This window comes from Amphibalanus amphitrite, unplaced genomic scaffold (genome assembly GCF_019059575.1).
Source record: "Amphibalanus amphitrite isolate SeventyFive unplaced genomic scaffold, NRLGWU_Aamphi_draft 000034F_arrow, whole genome shotgun sequence".
In the NCBI taxonomy this organism is placed as follows: domain Eukaryota; kingdom Metazoa; phylum Arthropoda; class Thecostraca; order Balanomorpha; family Balanidae; genus Amphibalanus; species Amphibalanus amphitrite.
Genome location: NW_024881530.1, coordinates 640333 through 660837, shown reverse-complemented (window position 1 = coordinate 660837; position 20505 = coordinate 640333). Strand labels below are relative to the sequence as shown.

Sequence of the window (20505 nt, the reverse complement as noted above, 5' to 3'; positions counted from 1 at the left end):
TGTTTTGCAACTTTTATCCAAGTTACTTGTAATTGTAATATTTTAAACTGAATTTTAGGCATGACTTCATTTTTCAAGAGCTACAAAGAACACACCTTCCCTGTGCAGCACGTCTATTGTCCTAACATTAGTCACATAGTTGCAAGAAGCGACTTGAATGCGGAACCTGCCTGTTTTGAAGCCCTGTTGTCTGTTGGGTGACACTGCACAGAGGTAAGGATGGGGTGTGATTTTGCTGCTGTTTGTCAGGTTCAATATGTGTGTCAATGATCACAAAGTACTCTAAAGGTTTAAAAAATGCACAGCATGGCCTAACAAAGCACATTACCTAGGTTTTGACAAGCAGCGCAGCGACTGTGGTACAAAGGCCCAGTCCTGGTCCCATGCTCATGTTAGCAGCTGGATCTGCTCCCAGGAAACAAAGGTAAAACACTATTGACAGCTTTAAGATGAAATCTGCAGGAAAACTAAGCCATCTATAAAATCTAACATAAGCTTAAAAGCGCAACAGAGCATTTCTGATTCAACGTGCAGCACTTCCGCTTTCATCCGCCATCAGCAACTCAGTTCAAAGAATGATGCATTACATCACTAAAATTTATTTCAAAATACCTCTGCATGGTGTTTACACAAACAACAGTTCTTTACTAGACATGGTCGACCTCAGGCCACCCACACTTCAGCAAACAGGGTATTATCAATGTTTAACGGCTCAAGGTTAGTCGTCTTGGATGTTCAGAAATAAAAAGGTGAACATTCATTGTCTCTTCCTTCTTTGTCACCATCAATAGATTGTGGACTCCTCAGAGCATGTCTTGATTATGGAGTTGAAACGGCAGTGAGCAAATCATTTATGATTTTGATACTATGAACTATGATTAATTTCAGTGAGTTGCACACTTGAACTTGACACCTGCCATTGATAAGTTCATGGCTCTTGCATTCTTCAGTCACATGTAGGACGGCCTCTTAAATATTTAAATACAAAAATAAAAATACTGCTAGAATTAGAAGACTATTAGAATTAGTTTGGCATATCAATTTAATTCTCCACCTCGTGGCGCCGGGCGCTGTTCCAAGAGGCGTTGTTATTTTTCAAGGTTTCAATAAAAAACAAGTCGACAGATACAGAAACTTCGGAAAAGGCGGAAACGTCACAGGTTTTAAGTGCCAATACCAATACATTGTGGCACTTATTTGCACAGATGTCAAAATCAAACACGAATTTATTTGCGATGAAGTAATTGCTGGAGAAACGGTTTTCACGACTCTGATTTTCAAAGAACGCCCATCAAGATGGCTATCTCAACTCAATTCTAATGTTAAGGTGGGACAGTCCCTTTAATTATCAAGTGCAAGTTCTCAAGAGTGTTCGAATAGGTTATGAAAGAAAGTGAATAGGAATGAAAAAGTGAATAACACGAAACGTTGGGTGGTTTTGATGTTTTTATCTTACATCATATACGAATTAATTTCTCAAGATTGGCAATGATTCTTGTGGTTGCAGTGACTGATGAAGTATTATTGCGATCTGAATCGGCATCTGGACTGGTGATTTTTTTGTGCTTATTTTGTACAGTGCCTGGCGGGCTAATTTTCTTTCATGGTTGATGCGAGCCTTCTTTCATAATAAAAGTATTCAAAGTATTCAATTCAATTCAAAGTAGCGTCGTGTTTTTCCTATCGAAATGATTTTTCGACGCACGGCTGCCGCACTAAACAAAAAACCGAAGTCGGCCTCCACTGAACCGTCTTTGTTCCGAATCTCTTGCATTCTGGACTGATGGCGAGGGCTTGACAAGGACGGAATGACGGTATTTGCGTTCAAACATCAGCCCTTGAATGGACGTCATACGCCATTCGCGTCCGGCTTTCGAAGCGCTTAGTTTGTGCTTTGTTATGCTTATGTACGTACATTTTCTGAAAATTAAGTTGTTTTAGGTAAGTACATAACACTGAAGAAAAAAGGAAGCTCTTGTTTGTTCTTACCAGAAAAAAAACCACTTGAATTTCCAGACGGGAACGCTGAACTGGAATGTTTCCAGTCAATCGGGAACTCCCCTTACCGTTCGTACGTACACATACCTACTTACCAGGTGGCTGATCATTATGGAAAAAGGACTTACCGAGACGTTGCCTGCGCAACAACGATGTTGCGCAACTGCATAAGCACAAGTACCGCCAGTACCTGGGGGCTGGGAGGGAGGGACTGTCCCAGTAGTGTCGCACCTGCCAGCATTGTCTTGTACTTACGGGTGACGCGCTACGTCGTCTGTTGGTGGCTGTTTGCTAATGATTATAACGAGTCATGTGACTAATGATGTGTATCGTTTATGTAAGAGCTAATATGCTTAGGTCAACTGATTAGTTACTTTTTCCGGACATACGATTGATGACGTGTCTTGATTATACCATTGGTGACGCTTGCCGGTCATATGTACAATTGATGGCGCTTACCGACCATGCGCTTGGTATCCTTTACCGGTCATACCAACGGTCACTTTTACCGGCCTTACAGTGACGTTTACCGGTCGTACGATTTATGACGTTTAAACCTTGGTGACGTGGTACCGGTCGTACGATGGATGACGTTTGGCGGTCGCATGTTGCCATGGATATTTCCGGCCATGCTGACATGCCGTGCCTGTTTACCAGTGAAATAACAGTCACATCTGTGTTTATCCCCCAGATATTTCCGAGCTATAGGTTCCTTAGCAGCAGTATACCATATAGACTGGTCAAGTTATATTGGCTCTATTGGAAATGAGAACCACTATATTCGCATAGTGGAACTGCTATCGGGGAGCATGCAGAGTGCATGTGACATTTGCTCGATAGGGGGCTGTGTGCCTGGGGTTGGCGCCTGCCGGTGCATTTCTACTCTGTCAGGGAAGTACCGGTGTGTATTTATGAGCAGATTGCCTGTGTCAGGTCAGGTGGTACTTGAAGTATTCAGCACGTGGCTACCAGTGGGCCTCTCGGTACAGTCCCTGGCAAATTCAGAATGGAGACAACGGACGCTGAGAGGGGGACACGTACTTTCGAAGAAAAGTTATCCAAAGTCCATGAACCACTCGGATTTTGATTCCTTATGCGGTGATATGTAAGGTAAAGCTAAAAAACAACATATTGCATTTCTAAGTGTAGAAAACTACAATTTTGCGAAATTTGAATGCTGAAGATGGTGGTAAATGCCCAAATGTTCGCTTGGATTGCTAGCGAGTGCGGTGAGACCCTTTCCGGCCATATGGGTGTCGTCGTATAAGAACACAACAGCACTTACAGAACAACGTCCGGTCTACCTATGCTTGATTGTTATTAGGATTATTCCTTCCTTTATCGTGAACGCGGCTGGGATGACCTCAGTCGAGTTGCAGCCCGCAGGAATCCCCGCGGATAACTGGGCTGTGCACGGTCTCTTCTATGTATGTACTCTGACGGGAAGTTGGGGGCTGGCCGTCGAGTTTGGTGTGCTGGCTGTGCCCGGTGCCGGGTGCTCCCCCACGTCTATCACTCTACGACAGGAGGTTATTTTCCCTATGGATGTCTCAATGAAGCACTGCTGCAGGGGAGAGCCCGGTGCTGCGGTCCGGTCCCTGTTTCCGTGATGACTTACCTCCCCTCTCTGATGTGAGTCAGCGACATCAGCTTATCAACTTGGAGAGCTTTGTGTTAACGTGATCAACCTGAGTCTATGCGGGTGACGAATCTTTTATCGTGAAATGCTAACATATAACTTTAGTTTATGGAACATTCGATATGAATATGTAGATCAAATAGATCGGCAACTTTCAAAAGTAGATATTTAGGTAAAGACGCCATCTGAACTGAGTGGGAGACACGAAGTTACGGACTTGTCGCATTTTTCCTGTGATTCATTTCATACTGGCGTTATTATACCGAAGTAACAAATGTGACTCAGGCACACGTTGGCAGTTCAAATGCGAAGGATATAAATGGAGGCGTTTATGTAACCTGCTAAAATCGGTCCCGTAGCTCATTTGGTAGAGCGTTGGACTCCGCGTGGTGAGAGCACGCGTTCCCGGTTATTACAGTCCGGGTTCGAAGCGCGACGGGCGCTTGACATTTATGGGCCTCCTGACAGGGATGGTTGCGGTTCGTGGCAGGCCGTAGCCAGGCGAAGTCAGTGAGGGGACCGGCCGTGCGCGGCTATGTGCGCACGTTAAACTTTGGACTCTAAATTCTGCCATAGAACTGGAATTGCGCGATCGGAGGGTAGAGGGCAGGGTCACCGCAACAAGCTTTGCTTAGCGGTGATTCTGTCCTTGTGAATCCTTCCTATCAAAAGGTTCGGACTAAATTTATAAAAAAAAGATGAAAACAAGCAGAACGCCATTTATTGCGCATTATAACGTCCAAGATCACTCGTACCATGCATTTTAGTTAATGAAGTAGTTTGGGTACGATTTACAAAATCAAAAGTGCATCAGTATTTTCCTACGGCTGATTCTATAGTTCACCGCATTCGCTGCAGCGTTCCAATCCTGGGCGAGTTTTTGTAATGCTGCCGCCCGTGTCTTCTCTCGCTGTTAGCTGCTTGAAATATGCCAGCGTGTCCGACGGTAGCGCCATGTTGATGTTGTTGCTGAGCAGTATGGGGCGGTCCCCTGCCTCCCCCGCTGGGCCCTGACCGACTGTGGTGTGTGTCTGTTACGGTGGTGTGTCGGTGTGTTACAGTGGTGTGTCTGTCTGTCTGTTACAGGCGCTGTGGCGGGGACCACTGGTCGGAATGGATGGGTCACGGTATGGCCACACCTGCATCTCACACCGACCCATGTGAGTACCTGTGACCTCACAGTGACCCATGTGAGTACCTGTGATCTCACAGTGAGTCAGTGACCCATGTGAGTACCCGTGATCTCACAGTGACCCATGTGAGTACCCGTGATCTCACAGTGACCTATGTGAGTGCTTGAGAATTGTGACCTCATAGAGACTCATGTGAGTACCTGTGACCCCACAGTGACCTATGGGCTATGTTAGTACCTTTGACCCCTTACCGACCCGCCTGAGCAGCTGTGACCTCACATTGAGCTGTGTCAGTACCGGTGACCTGACACTGTGGCCTGACACTGACCCATGTGAGCAGCTGTGACCTCAGTAGCCCATGTGATTGCTATTCACAGTGTCCCAAAATTTGTAGATGTGGGTGGGAAACGACATCCAAATGCAAATCATTTTCCACTCTCACCTCCAGTTTTCAAGCCCAATTTTCCACTGCCAATTCCACCGAGAAGGAGCAATTACGGGAATGATTGTTTTGCATCTGTCACAATGGTAGAAAGATTAATGTTTTTGATCATTTTCCCACTCTTTTTGGACCTTACCTGACCGACAATTTTTCACTCTCATCCTTTTTTTTTGGTCAGCAATTTTCCCCTCTGACACCCAAGCAAAAATATGATTTTGGTACACTGGCTATTCACAACTTTTAATTGCTGTGTTTTGCGACATATCGAATCATTTAATTTTGCAATGCTCAGATTCCTGTGTGGTCAGACTTTCTGCACAAATGAGGGATCAATTACGCAGCTTGTAAAAGAGATTAGGTGCAGCTTTGGTCAAATCAGGTGCACTCGCCGGATAGTCTATTCCGTCGTGAAAACGGCTTTTGCAGTACAGTAGACAGTAAACTGTAGTGCAGCGCTGCCGCTCAGTCGCAACTGCGATGCTCGATTAATAAATAGTTCGTCAATGTAATGATGGGTCTCGTTTGGAATGTGCAATGTGCACGAGTGGCGGCAAACAGCCATCACACGTCGAACTGGATGCATCTGGTATGAGTCGCTACACTGCATAGGTGTTGATAATAGTCCATTGCTGGTTATTTGTTGCTCGCTTTGGACGTAGTCGATTTGCTTCGGTTGTTACTTGTTTTCGTTGATAATGTAGCCAATTCATTTGTAATTCTTGATAAAGTTCTACGCTTGAGAACAGGCACGTTATTCATTCATGAAAGTGCATAAAGCATATTTATCTCTTCAGAACTTTTATGGCATCTGAGTTGCTTTTTTCAAACAATAAGCGTTTAATTTTTGTCTTAAGCTGAAATTTACCAAGGTCTGCGAATTGTTCTTGTATGGTTTATCTATAAATGCGTGGGTTCATGTGAAGACTCAGGCCCGCTAAGTCGCAACTGCTCACCATCCGCAGTCCACTCGGAACAAACTCTTCGCGAATACCGCGCGGAATCGGGAACGATGACAGGCCCATCCCCACCCCAGCCCGAGACCTCGCCTGACTGTCCGACAGTGTTTTCGTCTGTCTTTCGTACGTGTGTCCGACAAGTTTTGTCTATCCAATCTGCACTTTTTTATTGTTCTGAGGCCAGTTTTACCAAAAAATACCAGCCGGCCGCCGAAATAAAATATCCAGCCGAAAAAATAGACGCCACACATCCACGAGTTTCACCAACAAAAAATTCCAGCCGACTTCGGACGGAAATTATTTGTCGCCGGTAGTCAGCTGATATTCTGTTACGATATCAAATTACGATATGTCAAGGAGGTTAATAAATCATTTAAAGCATGTTTTCAATCAAATTGAAGCGTGATTTCTAATGCAAATGCTATATACATTTCGAAATATTATTATCGTAAATTATTACATTATTTTCAAGAGTAATAACAACAAAGTAGAGCATTATAAACTTTAATATCTATATTAACATTCTGGTGCCCAGCAAAAGCTAATCAATACAAAACTACCAAATTGTAAACGTAGGTACGTCATTCATAAAGGTGACGTAAGGAAGCTTGCATTTAAGGCAAATTTAAGGTGGATCTTTTTCTCTGTCAGCCTATTATATTAATTTTTACAATACCTTCAACTTGTCATGTACCTTTTTGTCTGTTTTTAGTCGCACCTTGTAGAAAATCATCGTGTAGACCGAGAACGCAATGAGTGGACCTCCAGCTATGAGGTGGGGACTAGATGGGACCACTCCGGTGGCAGCGGAACACCTTCAATTAAGGGGGCACTGCCGACTTTTGGTCCCATTCTTTCCATGCAACGCCCATAGGGCTTATATTAAAATGTCAAAATCAAAGGGGGCACGGTGCCCCGGTGCCCTATCCGTTCCGCCGCCTATGAGTCCCGCTCCCGACAGATCCGGGAGCCGCACCTCTTTCCTAGCTTTCAAAAGATCGGCAAAGAAGCGGTCAACATTGCTCCCAGAGACGCCACCTGAAGCTGGACGGACGACGGACAGTTCCGCAGCCGAGCGATTGAACTGCGGTGCTACGAGGCGGCTTCGCGTGCACTGCATTAGCACCTTCTAGCGGGAGTAAGAGGGCTAACGAACTCGCCAAGGCCTATATAAAGCATTGTGCCAAGGCGAGTGTCTTACCTTAGGAAAATACCTACCCAGATTAACTGCTGCACCGCGGTCATTGCAGGGCTGAGGGTGGTCGTTCGCTCCGCTTCGGCGAGGTGGAGGTCAGACTGCCCGGCTAGGTGGTTTTAGCCGATATGCAGGCCCCGTTTGCCGGGCCCGGTCGAGAAGAAGGAACGCCACACAGCAAAGAATATTGGCTCCGGGCCCGCTACACTGGTCCGGCTCGTAAGTCGTAACAAATTAACAATACCTGCGCTAGCGTCGTCGACCGTCGTTCGACTGCGCCCAGTACCGTTCAGTGGAGAGTCCTGCCGAACTCCTCCGCGTGTGCCGAGATCATTCGTTGCGCGCGGACACAATCGTCCGACGGAGACCGCTCTGCATTATGATCGGGTGGTCACCACCTTGGTCGCCGGCTTTCACACCCAGCCGAGCCGTCTGGCTACGCCCCAACTGATCGTCTAAGCCTTTCGATTGCTTTGTAACTCGGGTCTAATATCGAAATATTTGGGAGTTAGGACATGTTAAATCCGTGTTCATGAATAAATATACATTATGCAACTAAAACGCTTTACTTACTTTAACCTTTCTAGGCTGATGACAAGGCATACACCTATTCATTGCAATATTTCTAAAATGTAAATAAATCATGAGCAATGAGCATAAAAAACAACAGCAATCCACTAGAAGCTAGTGTGGAAATCCACTGACGTAGGTCGCCTCGTACTGGCGCAGCTCGTAGCTCGTCCAGCAGCGCCAGCGTCTCCCGCACCCGGCCGCCCGCCTTGCCCGCCTGCACCATCAGCCGCTGGAAATGGCTGCGCTGCCGCTCCAACATTAGCTTGACGGCCTGGCCGGCCCGGCAGATGCGCGCCGTCCGACGCACGCAGTGTACGTCTTCAACAGCGCCGGGATGTCGTACGACACGACCGCGTCCACGGCGTCCACGTCAATACCGCGCGCTATAGCCTCGAGCACACCAGCGCGGCCATCTCAGCTAGCGCGCGCCGCCGCCGGCACGCCGGCACTACCCCACAGAACTCAGTCACGCGCGCGCCCAGCACAGACAGCGGTAGCTCCAGCTGGTGCGCCACCTCGTTCCAGTTGACCAACACGAGCGAGCGTCGCCAGTCGGAGCAAATGGTGCATCACCAGCGGCTTCAGCGGCTGCGGCGCCACCACGTTGAACGACTCGCTCAGCTCGGCCGGCGTGGTGAACCTGCCGACGAACTAACCGGGCAGTGCGACGGCGGCGGCCGCCGTGCCGGCCGCCAGCAGTCGCGGCTGGAGCAGCGACATTCGCTCCAGCTTCTCCGGCCTCCGGGTTCTGTGACAGGGTGGCCAAGAACGGCAGCTTCTGCAGCGGCAGGTGAGGCGCGCAGACGGCGGCGGCCGTCAGCCGGCCGGCGATGCAGGGCGGCGGGCCGTGGCCGCCGCCACCCGCTCAACCGCTTTCAGCCAGCCCGTCTCGGCCATCTCGATCACCCGGTCGGCTTCGTCGATCACCAGGTAGCGCAGGTGCGCTAGCGAGAAGCCCTCGTAGCTGGTTATGTGATCCATCAGCCAGCCGGGAGTGCTCACCACGATCAGCCAGGGAGACCGGGCCGCGCGGCCCCACCGCCACCAGTTGGCGCCCCCTCGTGCCACTGTGTCTCCACCAGGGGGGTTCGCTCCCGTGCCTTCAGCATTACGAAAAATGGCAACAACCCGTGAGCAGCATCAGCGCTCACGCACATGTTCAAGGAAAACAACATGTAATGGACTGCTAACGACGGCCCTCTCCACCAATCAGCGTTCGGCATCTCGAGCGCTGATTGGCTGGTAGCAAACGCGTCATATGTGGGTCTCATTTTTTGCTATCAGTGAACGCGTTATTTAATACACAGTGGCCTATGGAGAATGGCACGCGGAATTGAAGGTCAGTGTTTTATTGCTTCGTACATGCGAATGGGGGCATTTGAGTGGCATTTGACACCATTTTCGAAATCTACAGTGAATTTCTGATTGACTGATGTATATATTTTTATGAATTTTACAGTATTAGTGCTACATAGTCGGTGTTTTATGTTGGTGTTGTTTCTCTCGAGCTTTGTCTTGGACTTTAAGCATATCTTTTCTCGAAAATGCTTGCCATAACCAGGTCTAAACTGTATCCGTATAAAGGGAATATGTGTTGAATATGAGGAGAAAGTAGTAATGACCATTCTGCCTATCAAACTGCCAGAAGGTGTGCTTGTAAGGTGATTAAAACTGCAGTACGGGTTGCAGATGTGGGTTTGACATTAGCATTGTTGTTGTAACCCCACTTGCTCTAATAAAATGGCAACATGGGGTTATGTACACACTAGTTCACAGCCTGGTATCAAGCTGGTTGATATGTGGAGGATAACGAAAGCATAAAAACCTTTCTTATGTGAATAGTCGTTCGCGTTGCGTCTTGTGACTTATGTCGTCATTTTAAATCAAATGATTGTGATTGTAACTTTTGCTTCAATTATTATTGCGAGTTTTGACCTTTTTAATCATCAAGTTTTATGTGTACCAATTTCATATCCCTGTGTAATGTCTGTGCGGCTTTGTGCAGTGTGAGTGTCTTGAAACAAACCAATTTGTTTTGTACCTTTTTGTACTTCAACAAATGTATGTCAAAGGACAAAAATGTCATGTCTATTATCATTGACACTACTACAGCTAACTTTGCCTGTATTCCTATCTTTCAGAGGCATTCAATTCAATCTGCTTTCCAGTGCAGTACCTAGGAGGCTGCAACTGAAACTCGCACAAAGGCAATCAAGTGTCACTTCATCAGCCTACAGCAACAGCCCATCTGTAATCAAGATATGGATGAAGTGGCATAGAAGAACTTAACCAGTTCAAACATGAAAAGATGTATTTTGTTTTGGACTATTTCTTAGCATAACAGAACAGCACACTTGCTGCTTTTTATGTTTGCCCTGTGTGCAGTTTTGAATAATTGTAACTATGAAATGCTTTTGCCAGCTCTTCTCTTTACATAAGCATCCTTTGTCATGCATGTGTAATTTTGAGTTTACATGCATGATGTAGGCATATTACCCTTGGCTTCATAAAACTACTTTGCAAGCTTTTGTTATGGACATTGGTGCTTCCTCAGATGTGTCCAGTAGTTGATGAAGGGAGAAGAGGAGTAGGACAGCTGATAGCTACTACCAAAAATATGTGCTTGTCTGCACTTCGGGCTGTTCCATCATATGCAACCTCTATTTACTTTGAGTTAAAAACACCATCTTTTGTTTCTTTCCTGTGTGGCCATTGTTTCCGTGGTGCTATAAACGTCAAGTTTGAAGTTGGTATCCAAGTGAGCAAAATGTGCATTATTTCAGTCCGTCTTGAATCATTCGTCTTGAATTATATCCCTAACTGACGTCCTGTTATTTGTCCTGCAATGTCTGTGCCTGTGGCTGTGTCCGCCCTTACCTCCGGCTCCAGCCTCCAACCAGCCCTGCTGAGCTCTGTCGCCGGCGCGGTGTGTCGCAACGTGCTGTTTCTCCACTCCAGCCGACAGCTGCTAGGAATCGTCCTGTGCCATGCGCCATGCGACACAGCAATTGTAAGCTGCAGGTCACATTCGTACTGATTGGCTCCGCATATGTGCATCCGGCCGAGTGCTAGTCGATATCAGGGACGTTGGTCGGACTGTTGTGGCGGCGTGCATTGTGCTGGTTGAAGTTGTTGTATATCTGTTAGTGAAAAGCATTAATACATAACCATGGCCGCAGCCCAATGTTATTGTGGATTTCAGAGGGAGTGGCCAGTCAGGAGGGCCCCATGTGGGTATGGATCCAGTGTCCAGTGGGATTGGCTAAGATTTCCGGCGATTGATAAACGCTTCTATGATAGTAAACCTAGTCCTATTGAGTTATGAGGGGAGGTGACGTGAGGGACCCGACCTTACTAAACTCTTGTGAAAACACGACACATACGAACGGTAAGAAACCGACAGCCATTCTTTCCGCCAAGTGTCATCTTTCTGTGAAGAATTTCTTGGCACTGAGTGTTCAGAAATTGCGTTGTTTTTGGACTGTGTAGAGGCTCACGAGCGACAACATAGGTCAACAACCTGACGTACCTTAAATATGCGACTTGCATCAGAAGATCCAGCTTGATCAAAAGATTGGACATGTCAAATTTCAGCTCTTTCAAAATTTAGCTCAAAAGAATTTTGAGCTGTCGTAAAAACCGTCAGTGTGGCACCATATCGCCTCCCCGCGCGGTCGGAAGGTAAAAGTTCGCCGGCTCTAACTAAATAAATAGTCGTCGTATCGCAAATTCATTGACGGCGTTCGAAGCGTCGTTCAATTTACTTTCGAAACATATCCTAACATTAACATTTAACTGCCTAGCGCAATCTCCAACAAGCAAAAGTTCCGTGCATTTATCCTCATACAATGTTAGCGGCCGCCGGCCGCCGGCCGCTGACCCACATTCGCGTCATCAGGGAATGCCGCAACTAATTTATTGTTTCCAACTTTTTTCCCGGAGCGTTCTACCTGGTTTATATAGCCTTGGTCTCCACCAAGCAGCCGGACGCAGAGCGGCGTGTCGGCGTCGTACTGGCGGAACACGGCGGGCACCTGAGCGGGCAGCGCCTGTGTGGGTAGCACAGCTAGCGCGCGCACCCGGCGGCCGGCGCCGCGCCTGCACTAGCGGCAGCACAAACGCCAGCGTCGTACCGCGGCCGGCCGGCGCCGAGACGCAGAGGTCGGCCGGTGGCAGCGGCGACTCTGTGGCCGCCAGCAGCTCGGGCAGCACGGTCACCTGCACCAGGAACACCTGTTCGATGCCCTCGGCGGCCAGCCGGGCGCGCAGCTCGGGGCAGAGCGCCGGCAGATAGGCCGGCGCCGGCCGCCGGTCGCTAATCGGCTGCGGGTGCGCCAGCCAGTCGGGCAGCGCACGCGGTGCACGGCCTGTCGGCTCGAGCGCTCCACGTCAGCGGCGGCGTCTCCGTCCGACTCGGAGGTGTCCTCACTGTCGTTATTGGCGACGGCGGCTGCCGCTGTGCGCTCAGTCGGCCATCACAGCAACACTCGCCGATGATTAGCGTTATCGAAACCGTCGGACGACGGTGGATTCACCACCGTTTTTGCAGCAGAGACTGGAAAAAAACTCAGCAATAAACAATGAAAAACCTCACAACATGCCACAGCCTGCAATTGTGCATATTGTCATTATATTTCTCACATGACAGAAAATATTTGTTGCTTTATTCTAGGAACTGGCATGAAAAACATAAGCTAAATCAAGCAAGTGAATTATTATTGTATTTCAACATGAGACTGGGAAAAAATCCTTGTCACTGTCAACATGACCAGTGTAACGGACGGGCTGCATGAGCATTTCGGCGCATGATCTGAAAACTCTGTGTGCAGAAAGTTCAGCGCTAAGGTGAACAAATAACATTTTGGCCGCAATTTGCCTGGTGCCTCCACAATTTTCCAAAACTAACTCACAATACTTACAGTCAGTTTTAACATGATCCCTGCATGACTCAAGCATGCAAGATACACATGCATTCAATATCAGCACAGAGCACACACAACAGTTATGGATTCATTTACATTTTGCAACATTACTATTATTTTCTTTTCCTTCAATATTGGCAGCATGACTTGCTGAGTTCGTATCAGCCGAAACACTCTCGACATTCAAGGCACGACTCGACCATCACTGGACCCACCTAATGTATGTCATGCCACAACCTTACGAGTCCTGAATGTCTCTGCAAGTAACTCGGTGAGAACGGGACCTATAGGCCAAGTGGCCTTTTCTATCCCGATGACCTTCAAGGTAAGGTAGGTAAGGAGTTCAGTGGCACAATCTTATGGCAGCAAGTTTGTTCGGGTTCGCAACCATACAAACTTTGCAGGTTTTGCTTCAAAAACAAGCCTTTATACATTTCTTTCATGCTATTCAATTTCTTTTTTAAAAAATTTATTGTCATTTATCTTGAAAATCTTGCCATTTCGGTCTTAGCAATGTCAATGCACCATGCCGCACAGCTCGAGTAAGTTCCACCCAAAAGTAGTAGTGGTATCAGTAGCTGGCACCTTGCAATGTCAAATGTAGATGAATATGTGAAAACAGTGACATATTTATTTAAAATCTTGAGTCCAATGAGCCTACCCTCTCTGCCTCTCCTTCCAGCATTTCTTCAAGCACCTTCGATTTTCGAAAATGACCTTCCATCATTATTTTCCACTTCCGTGCGAGCAATGAACTTGTAAGCTGACCACTAGTTAATGCGCTATCATCTTGCTGTTGGGTGCTGGTAGCAAAAAGATAATATAAAACGAAAAAACTAACACCACAACACCAAACACCCGTCTTGTTGGTTCCTTTTGGTCCTGCCTGGTGACAAAGGCTCTTTCTTTACGCAATATCATCAGTATTCCTCTTCTAATCTTGAAGCCCAGATGCTTTACAAATTGGCCATGAATGATACTAAATTATTATATCAACTGAGAAGCGCAAATCACGATAATTAGTAACAAATGAGGCCAATTATCCCCACACGACATCAAAAAAAAAATAGACGGGGTCCCCCGTCTATTTTTTGGGCTGTTTTTCTACAAATAATGGCGCAAAATAACACTCCATTAATGCCGCATTTGCCGTTGGTGAAACTCATTGGCTATTTTTCTGGCTGATATTTTTTCACGCCGGCGGATATTTTTTCGCCTGGTTGGTGAAACTCGTCGGCTGTTTTTTGACAGAAAAATTGCGCCGGGCTGCTATTTTTCTGTTGGTAAAACTGGCCTCAGAACTCAGTGCTCTTGTTCTGATGTTATTCTCAGCCGGCCACGCTTTCCATGGCGAACAGAATCCTTTCCTGCGCAATATTGTGACAGTCATTTTGTGCCCCCGTGCGCCGTGATTGTTCGATGTGTGCTCATGTGCCCTGTTTGTTCAGTATGTGCTCCTATGTGCTGATTGTTCAATATGTGTACTCCTGTGACCCTGTCGGCCGCTGCGCGCTTTTGTCCTGCTCGGACACTCGTCTCTGGGACCATGTCGTATTATACAGCGGTGACCTCGCCGACTGTTGGGACGAGTCCGGTGGCCCGTCCGGTGTCGCGGAATGCGCCCGGTCTCGCCCGCCCGCCCGTCAATGACGGCCGGCCGACCCACGAGACTGGCACCCACTTCCGACCGCCCGGCCGCCCTTTGCCCCTGACATTGACTGACGCGGCGCGTGACGCGACCCCCCGCCGCCGCCGCTGGCGGACGCTGACGTAAAGCAGCACCGTGACAGTGAATCTGCTGTTGGCCCCGCCCTCGGACCCCTCCCCCTCATAACTACGCAGTACTGGGCGCATTGCACGCGGCGCCGGCGCCCGCTCGCGCTGGCTGGCTGCCAGCTCGTACAGACGGTGGGCCGGGCTGTGGTGACCTTGTGTGGCTCGCTCAGGGCTGGTCGTTGCTCCCGCTGACTCCTCCCGTCCCTCACGACGTGACCCCGGCGTTTTACGCACAAGTCCCCCGATAGAAGAGAGCTCCGCGATTTCGCGGCCGCCCGCCCGTCCGCGGCCCGCGAGCGAGCGGCCGCGCGGCCGGTCAACACCAACAGGTGAGCTCTGGCGCTCTGACTCATGGCTAGCAGAAGTTGCCCGCGGCGCGGCTTGCGCTGGCCGTCGGGCTCGCGCGGCACTGGCCGCCGCGCCGGCGGTCAGACGGGCCTGCGCCGGACGGCGGCGCGAACGCGGCCCGCGCGGCGCCGCCGCTGACTCTCCTCCCGGTGTGTCTGTGTTGCAGCTGCAGCTGATCGACCCAGCGTCGCCGCCGCGCCGCCGACTGCCGCCGCCGCCGCCGCCACCTCGAGTTCATCAACCGCGGCCGCCGCTGCCGCTGCCGCTGCTGCTGCTGCTTCTACTGAACCGCTGGCCGTGCCTGGTCCCTCTCAGCCGACTCGCAGAGGACCCTCCGGATCGCGCAGGAAACGCACCAACCGCTGCAGCACCTGTGGTAAAAGCTTCTCCAGCCCCGGCAAGCTCGCGCAGCATCAGTACGTCCACACTGGAGAGCGGCCGTTCGTCTGCAGTCGCTGCGACAAGAGCTTCTCCTCCAAGTTCAAGCTGATGCGTCATGTGCTGACTCACAGCAAGGAGAGACAGTTTCAGTGCAACGAGTGTAACAAGGGCTTCTACCGAAAGGACCACCTGAAGAACCACATGGAGACGCATAACCCGAACAAGGCCATGTATCGATGTCCGCGCGCAGTCTGCGGTAAAGAGTACACATCCAGCACTGGCCTCAAGAAGCACGTGGCAATGCACGAGGCGGAGGACGGCAACCTGATATGCACACTGTGCGGCATCACATTCCAGGCGCGAGACGACATCATCTACCATCTGAAGACGCACGCCGGCTCAAGGACCGTTAAAAGCGCCCAGGACAAAAAGTTTCAGTGTGACATGTGCAAAAAGCGATTCTTCACTCGCAAAGACGTGAAACGACACATGGTGGTGCACACTGGAACTCGTGACTTTGTCTGTGATCAGTGTCCACAAAAGTTCGGCAGGAAGGACCATCTGGTGCGGCATGTCAAGAAGAGCCACTCGGCGTCGCCGGGCGCACCCCCGCGTCGCGGCCGAGTCAAGTCGGAGCCTCCGACGGGCATCGGCTCGCCGGAGCGGCCGCCAGCGCCTCCGTCGGCGGCCGCCGGCGCCGCCTCGGACACCGGCGGTGGTGCGGTGTTTGCCGCCAGCCAGGGGGACGTCTATTTCGCCGAGGAGCGGGAGGACGTGTCGGGTTCGTCGAGCGGCCCGTACCGGCCTCTGGCGGGCAGCTACCAGCCGCCGCCGCTGCCGCTGCACGACATGGACCTGTCCGACCCGGCGCTGCTCTCGACGTTCGAGCCGTCTGAAGTTCTGCCCGACCTGGGACACACGTCGGCCGACCTCAGCACCGAGCTGCCGGCAGTCAGCTACGTGGCCGGCTGCCCGGAGCCGTTCTACCTGCCGGCGCAGCGGCTGGCCGAGCCGGCTCTGGTGCGCGTCTCGGAGCCGGCCGCGCACCTGACGCCGGAGCTGTTCCCGCTCACCGGACCGCTGCGGCCGCCGCTGTCCGTGCGCGCCCGGCTGCCGCCCAGCGGCAAGGACCTGTCCGCGCTGATGCAGTCGGCCATGGCCTCATCGTCGGGCCCGGCGGTGGCGCCGACGGAGACGACCCGCTCACCGTCGCCGGGTCACGAGTACTCGCACTACCGCTACTTCGAGCAGCCGTGACGGTTGGAGCCGCCCGTCGCACCGCGGGCGGCGCCCGATGCCGCGTGGCACGCTCTGTCTTTCGGAAGTGGTTGGTGGCCGGTGCGCGGCAGCGCGACTCCGACGCCACGGGGCCGGGCCGAGCTGCCGCGGCTGCTGCCCACCGGCGACCGCGTGCAACCACTGCTGTCCCGTCCCAGGGATCGAAAGGCGAGCCCGGTGAGTCATCCAACTTTCTTCTGAGACGTTTTACCGTCAAAGTTTGGCGGGCTGGTGGGATGTACGTTTTTTATTGGTGACCTGAATCGTGACTCTTGAGCGTACATTCCTGTATTTGTCGACCGCGGGCAGCGTGTTAATGGCCAGTTGAAGTGAGGGAATGTCGACCTTAGCCGAATCAAAACCGCCATCTTCACCAGAGTTGTGCTAAACGTGAGCGTACTTGTGTATGGATCGTGTTGACCCGACCGATGCCCGTTGTCTTGTTGATCGTGCGTTTATCATTAGTTCGCTGGGCGACTGGTAATGTGAGTCCGTATCGGTATGGTCTGGGACCCGTGTCCGTGTCACCGGTGTGTCCGTGTCCGTGCGCCTGGATCCGTGTGTGTGTGTTGGTGAGGGCCGGGACCGTAGCGTGCCATGTGAGCCACCAGCGGCCGTCCGTTCGCCCGCCGAGGCGGCGGCGCGCGCATGGCACTACTACGCAATACCGCAGTACCTGTGCTAGACCGTGGCCTTTCTGCCGAGCAGTGGCGCCGGCCCGTCGGCCTTGGTCGCCGCCGGCCGCCGCGCCGACGGTCGACGCAGCGAGCCAGCGACGTTATAGCTGAAAGCTAGGCCAACATGAGGGGGATCGGGGGGGGGACGTCCGAGACTCAGTCGTTAGTCTGACTAGCGTTGTTTGTGTGTTTGTTGTTGTTTTGCTCGCGGATTTGACCCGTTTGCTGCTTGCCCAGATGTGTGCAAATGACTTTTGGTAGGTACCTAACTATTAAGTTTGGCGCTGTGCCCATGCTCTTGTGGTAATGCTGCCACTAGAAAGCGCTCTATTGAACTGCCCGAGTCCCTGCTGCGTAAATCAAACCCGTTTGGCCTAGTGTGACCCCGTCTACATAATAACCAGCCATGAGCCAGCTGTTGGTATTATTTGAAGGCATACCTTTGCACCTTCTGAGCTGTAGTGCAGTGCGCTCACATTTCCTCATCAAGGCCCGCTCCCTAATGACGCTTCGCTCATGCAGTTTAAAATTGGAATGTTTCTTTGTCGAGGAAAACGCCAGTTTACTGGTGACGCATTAGATGACGCGTCAGGGGGTGGACTGAAGTGTTTAGGTTTTACTCCGAGCTGCGCTCACCTCAGGAATTTGTAGGTACGTAAGTACGCCATTTCGCGAGTGTTTGTGTGTTTGTATGTGTGTGTGCCGATGTGCCTGACTCGCCTGGCGTGTGTCGCGGCGTGGACACGCGTCTGGCGATGTTCTACATGACGTATTTGAGTTGGAGCTCCGTCCGCCGCCTCCCGGCGGCCCGGCCGGGGCGGGCTCAGGCAGTGCTGTGTCACCTGTCTGCAGCCGCCACTGTGAGCCACGCTCGGAGAGTCAGTCCGTAGGACTAAATGGCGTGCAAGCTGGTCAGCTAACTGTGCAACGACGGGGCGAGGGGCAGGGAGAGAGGGGCGAAGGGTCGGGGCGGGTCCGCCGCTGTGGCGGCTGACCCCATTCGGGTACAGATCAGGTACTGGCTCCGCGCGGGGCCGGACGGTGGACGCCTTCGCCTGGCGAGGACGCGCCGCCACGGGCGCCGGCTCACGCCTCAGAGTGAGGATTTTCTACGTACTGTCAGTTTTACAGCGGCCTATGGTGCGTGCATTTGTTATGATGATCAAATGGTGAAATAAAGCGTGTCTCGGTAAGTTTTGTGTTTTCTAGCTTGTAGCGCTGCAGCGACCACGAGTATGTGTGGGTGTTGTGACTCAGTCGCTAATTCTCTGCTGTGTTACCTCCCTCCTGTTTCTTTGTTAGAGAAGGTGCGCAGGCTGCAACGGCACGGGACCAACTGGGCATGGCCGCCGGCCAGGTATCAGCTGAGGCCGTCCCTCATCTCATCAGACCGAGCCGTAGATGACCTCGACCTCTATGACCTACATGAGCTCGCATCTCCCCACCTGATATTTCAATGTGACGCTACCTGGTTCCGGTTGATTTGATTCAGATTGTCCCGAAGGCTTCGTAATATGTTAAGCCTGCCCTATGACAGGATAACAAATGCATCTGAATACTCCAGTAGGTTTCCATTGACGCCTAAGATAAGGCGGTGGGAACTGCGTAGTTTGGAGTGGCGGCGTTCTGACCTGTATACGTGATGAATTCCGTCGTAGGGCTGAGACGCGGCTGTGACACGCCTGTCATTCGTACCGGGGATCTGCGCCGGATGTCCTGGCGCTCGCTGAAACTGCTGCAATGTCAGTGCAAAGTGTCAGTGCAGTGCAGGACAGCATTCCGCCCGCCGTGGAACACTCGAAAGGTTACGTCAGCTCGATCCGAGACTGTGGGACTTCCCCTATGGCGCTGTAACTTGGTCATGCGCCCTCTGTCCGCCCGAGCCGAGGTCATAGAAATCTGACCCTGCCTCCCGGTGCGAGCGAATGTGAGGGAGCACGCACTTCTTACAGTAGTCGCGGATCAACCGGATTTGGGTTCTCCACGTGATTCCATCATTGCATGCAACTGGACGGTCCTGAAACAGGTTTGGGAATGCCGATCGGTTCTCAGGCTCAGTTTGCGTGGTCGGCAGTGTGTTGCAGCGTCCATGTGCGACTGCTCGGCGCCAACATCTGCCGCTGCCGGCCGGTGACCCCGCAGTGTGGCCCCGCCCCTCCCACGGGGTCACGGCCCGCCTCTGTGCTCGTCCAGTCCACACACGGACCCGGCCCGGCCCGCGGCGTGGTGTGATGTCACGCGGCGGCTGCGGAGCAAGGCCGTGCCGCCGGCGGGACGGGTCAGCCGCCCCAAGTGCGCAGTAGCCGCCGCCGCCGGCTCCGGGCCGGCCGCGCCGCGCCGCGCCGTCCTGCAGCGCGCGCCGTGCTTCTCCGCGACCTGACCTCGATCGACGCGAGCGCGCCAGGCAGACGCGCCACAAAAAAGGCGGCGCCGAGCGGCGACACGTCGGCAAAAAGCGCGCGCCACCGCGCCGGCCCGGGCCGCCACTACTGCGTCGTTCAGCGCGCGCTCGGCGCTGCGACCTTGGCCGGAGTATTTGGGTGTTGTACCTTGAGTGACGTCACGTCAGCGGCAGAACCGGTCGCCGGCCGCTGACCGCTCGCGCGCGCGGGAAGTGGCGCTGGTCATTGGCGCGGCATTTCCGCGCGCGCCACGTGGAGCGCTGGCCTCGGCGGCGCCCGTATACCTGTCGTGTGTACTCGGCCGGTATCTGCTGACGCCGGCGCGGCGCGTCACTGCGCCTATCTGACGGCGTCGAGCTGTGTTTTTGTTGACCACTGCAGGGCCGCTATCTGGGTCGTCACTGATGTTTTCTTTGGACGGCGCCGCGCTCCTCAACCCAAGGGTCTCAGCTGAGTGGGTCTGACCTGAGTGGTGCCGTGTACTCCTTGGGGTCACACACCGGTCATACCACGGCGGTTGTGTGCCGAGGGTAACTGTCGGCCGGCGACCTCAGGGGCGGGTCACTCTCCGGTGTGACCTGCCCCCTCCCCTCCCTCAGTGGCGCCGTGGCCAATCGGCCGGTTAGGAGGCGGCGGTCACTGACCTCTCCTCCGTTCAGCGAGGCGAGACGCAGCAGCACCGAATGCATCACAGCCAAGGTCGGCGCCGCGGGCGGCCGCCGCCGCTGTGTCGAGTTCAGAGCCTCGGTCAGCGCGACTCCATCTGATACGGCACGGCATCCATC

The 20505-nt window shown here is 52.1% G+C and overlaps 1 protein-coding gene across 2 annotated transcripts in view; it reads left to right on the top strand.

Moving 5' to 3' along the window:
- Positions 1 to 18511, top strand: part of LOC122370059 (zinc finger protein PLAGL1-like) — a 61542-nt gene extending 43031 nt beyond the window's left edge. The window contains exons 2-3 of one of the 2 annotated variants that reach the window (XM_043345325.1): positions 4724 to 4797; positions 15149 to 18511. In XM_043345325.1, coding sequence (XP_043201260.1) covers positions 4755 to 4797; positions 15149 to 16620 — 1515 coding nt within the window. In that variant the 5' untranslated portion in view covers positions 4724 to 4754 and the 3' untranslated portion in view covers positions 16621 to 18511. Of the gene's footprint in view, positions 1 to 4723; positions 4798 to 14315; positions 14964 to 15148 lie in introns of those variants that run through there. The other variant, XM_043345326.1, reaches the window with a different exon arrangement.
- The last annotated feature ends 1994 nt before the right edge of the window (positions 18512 to 20505 follow it).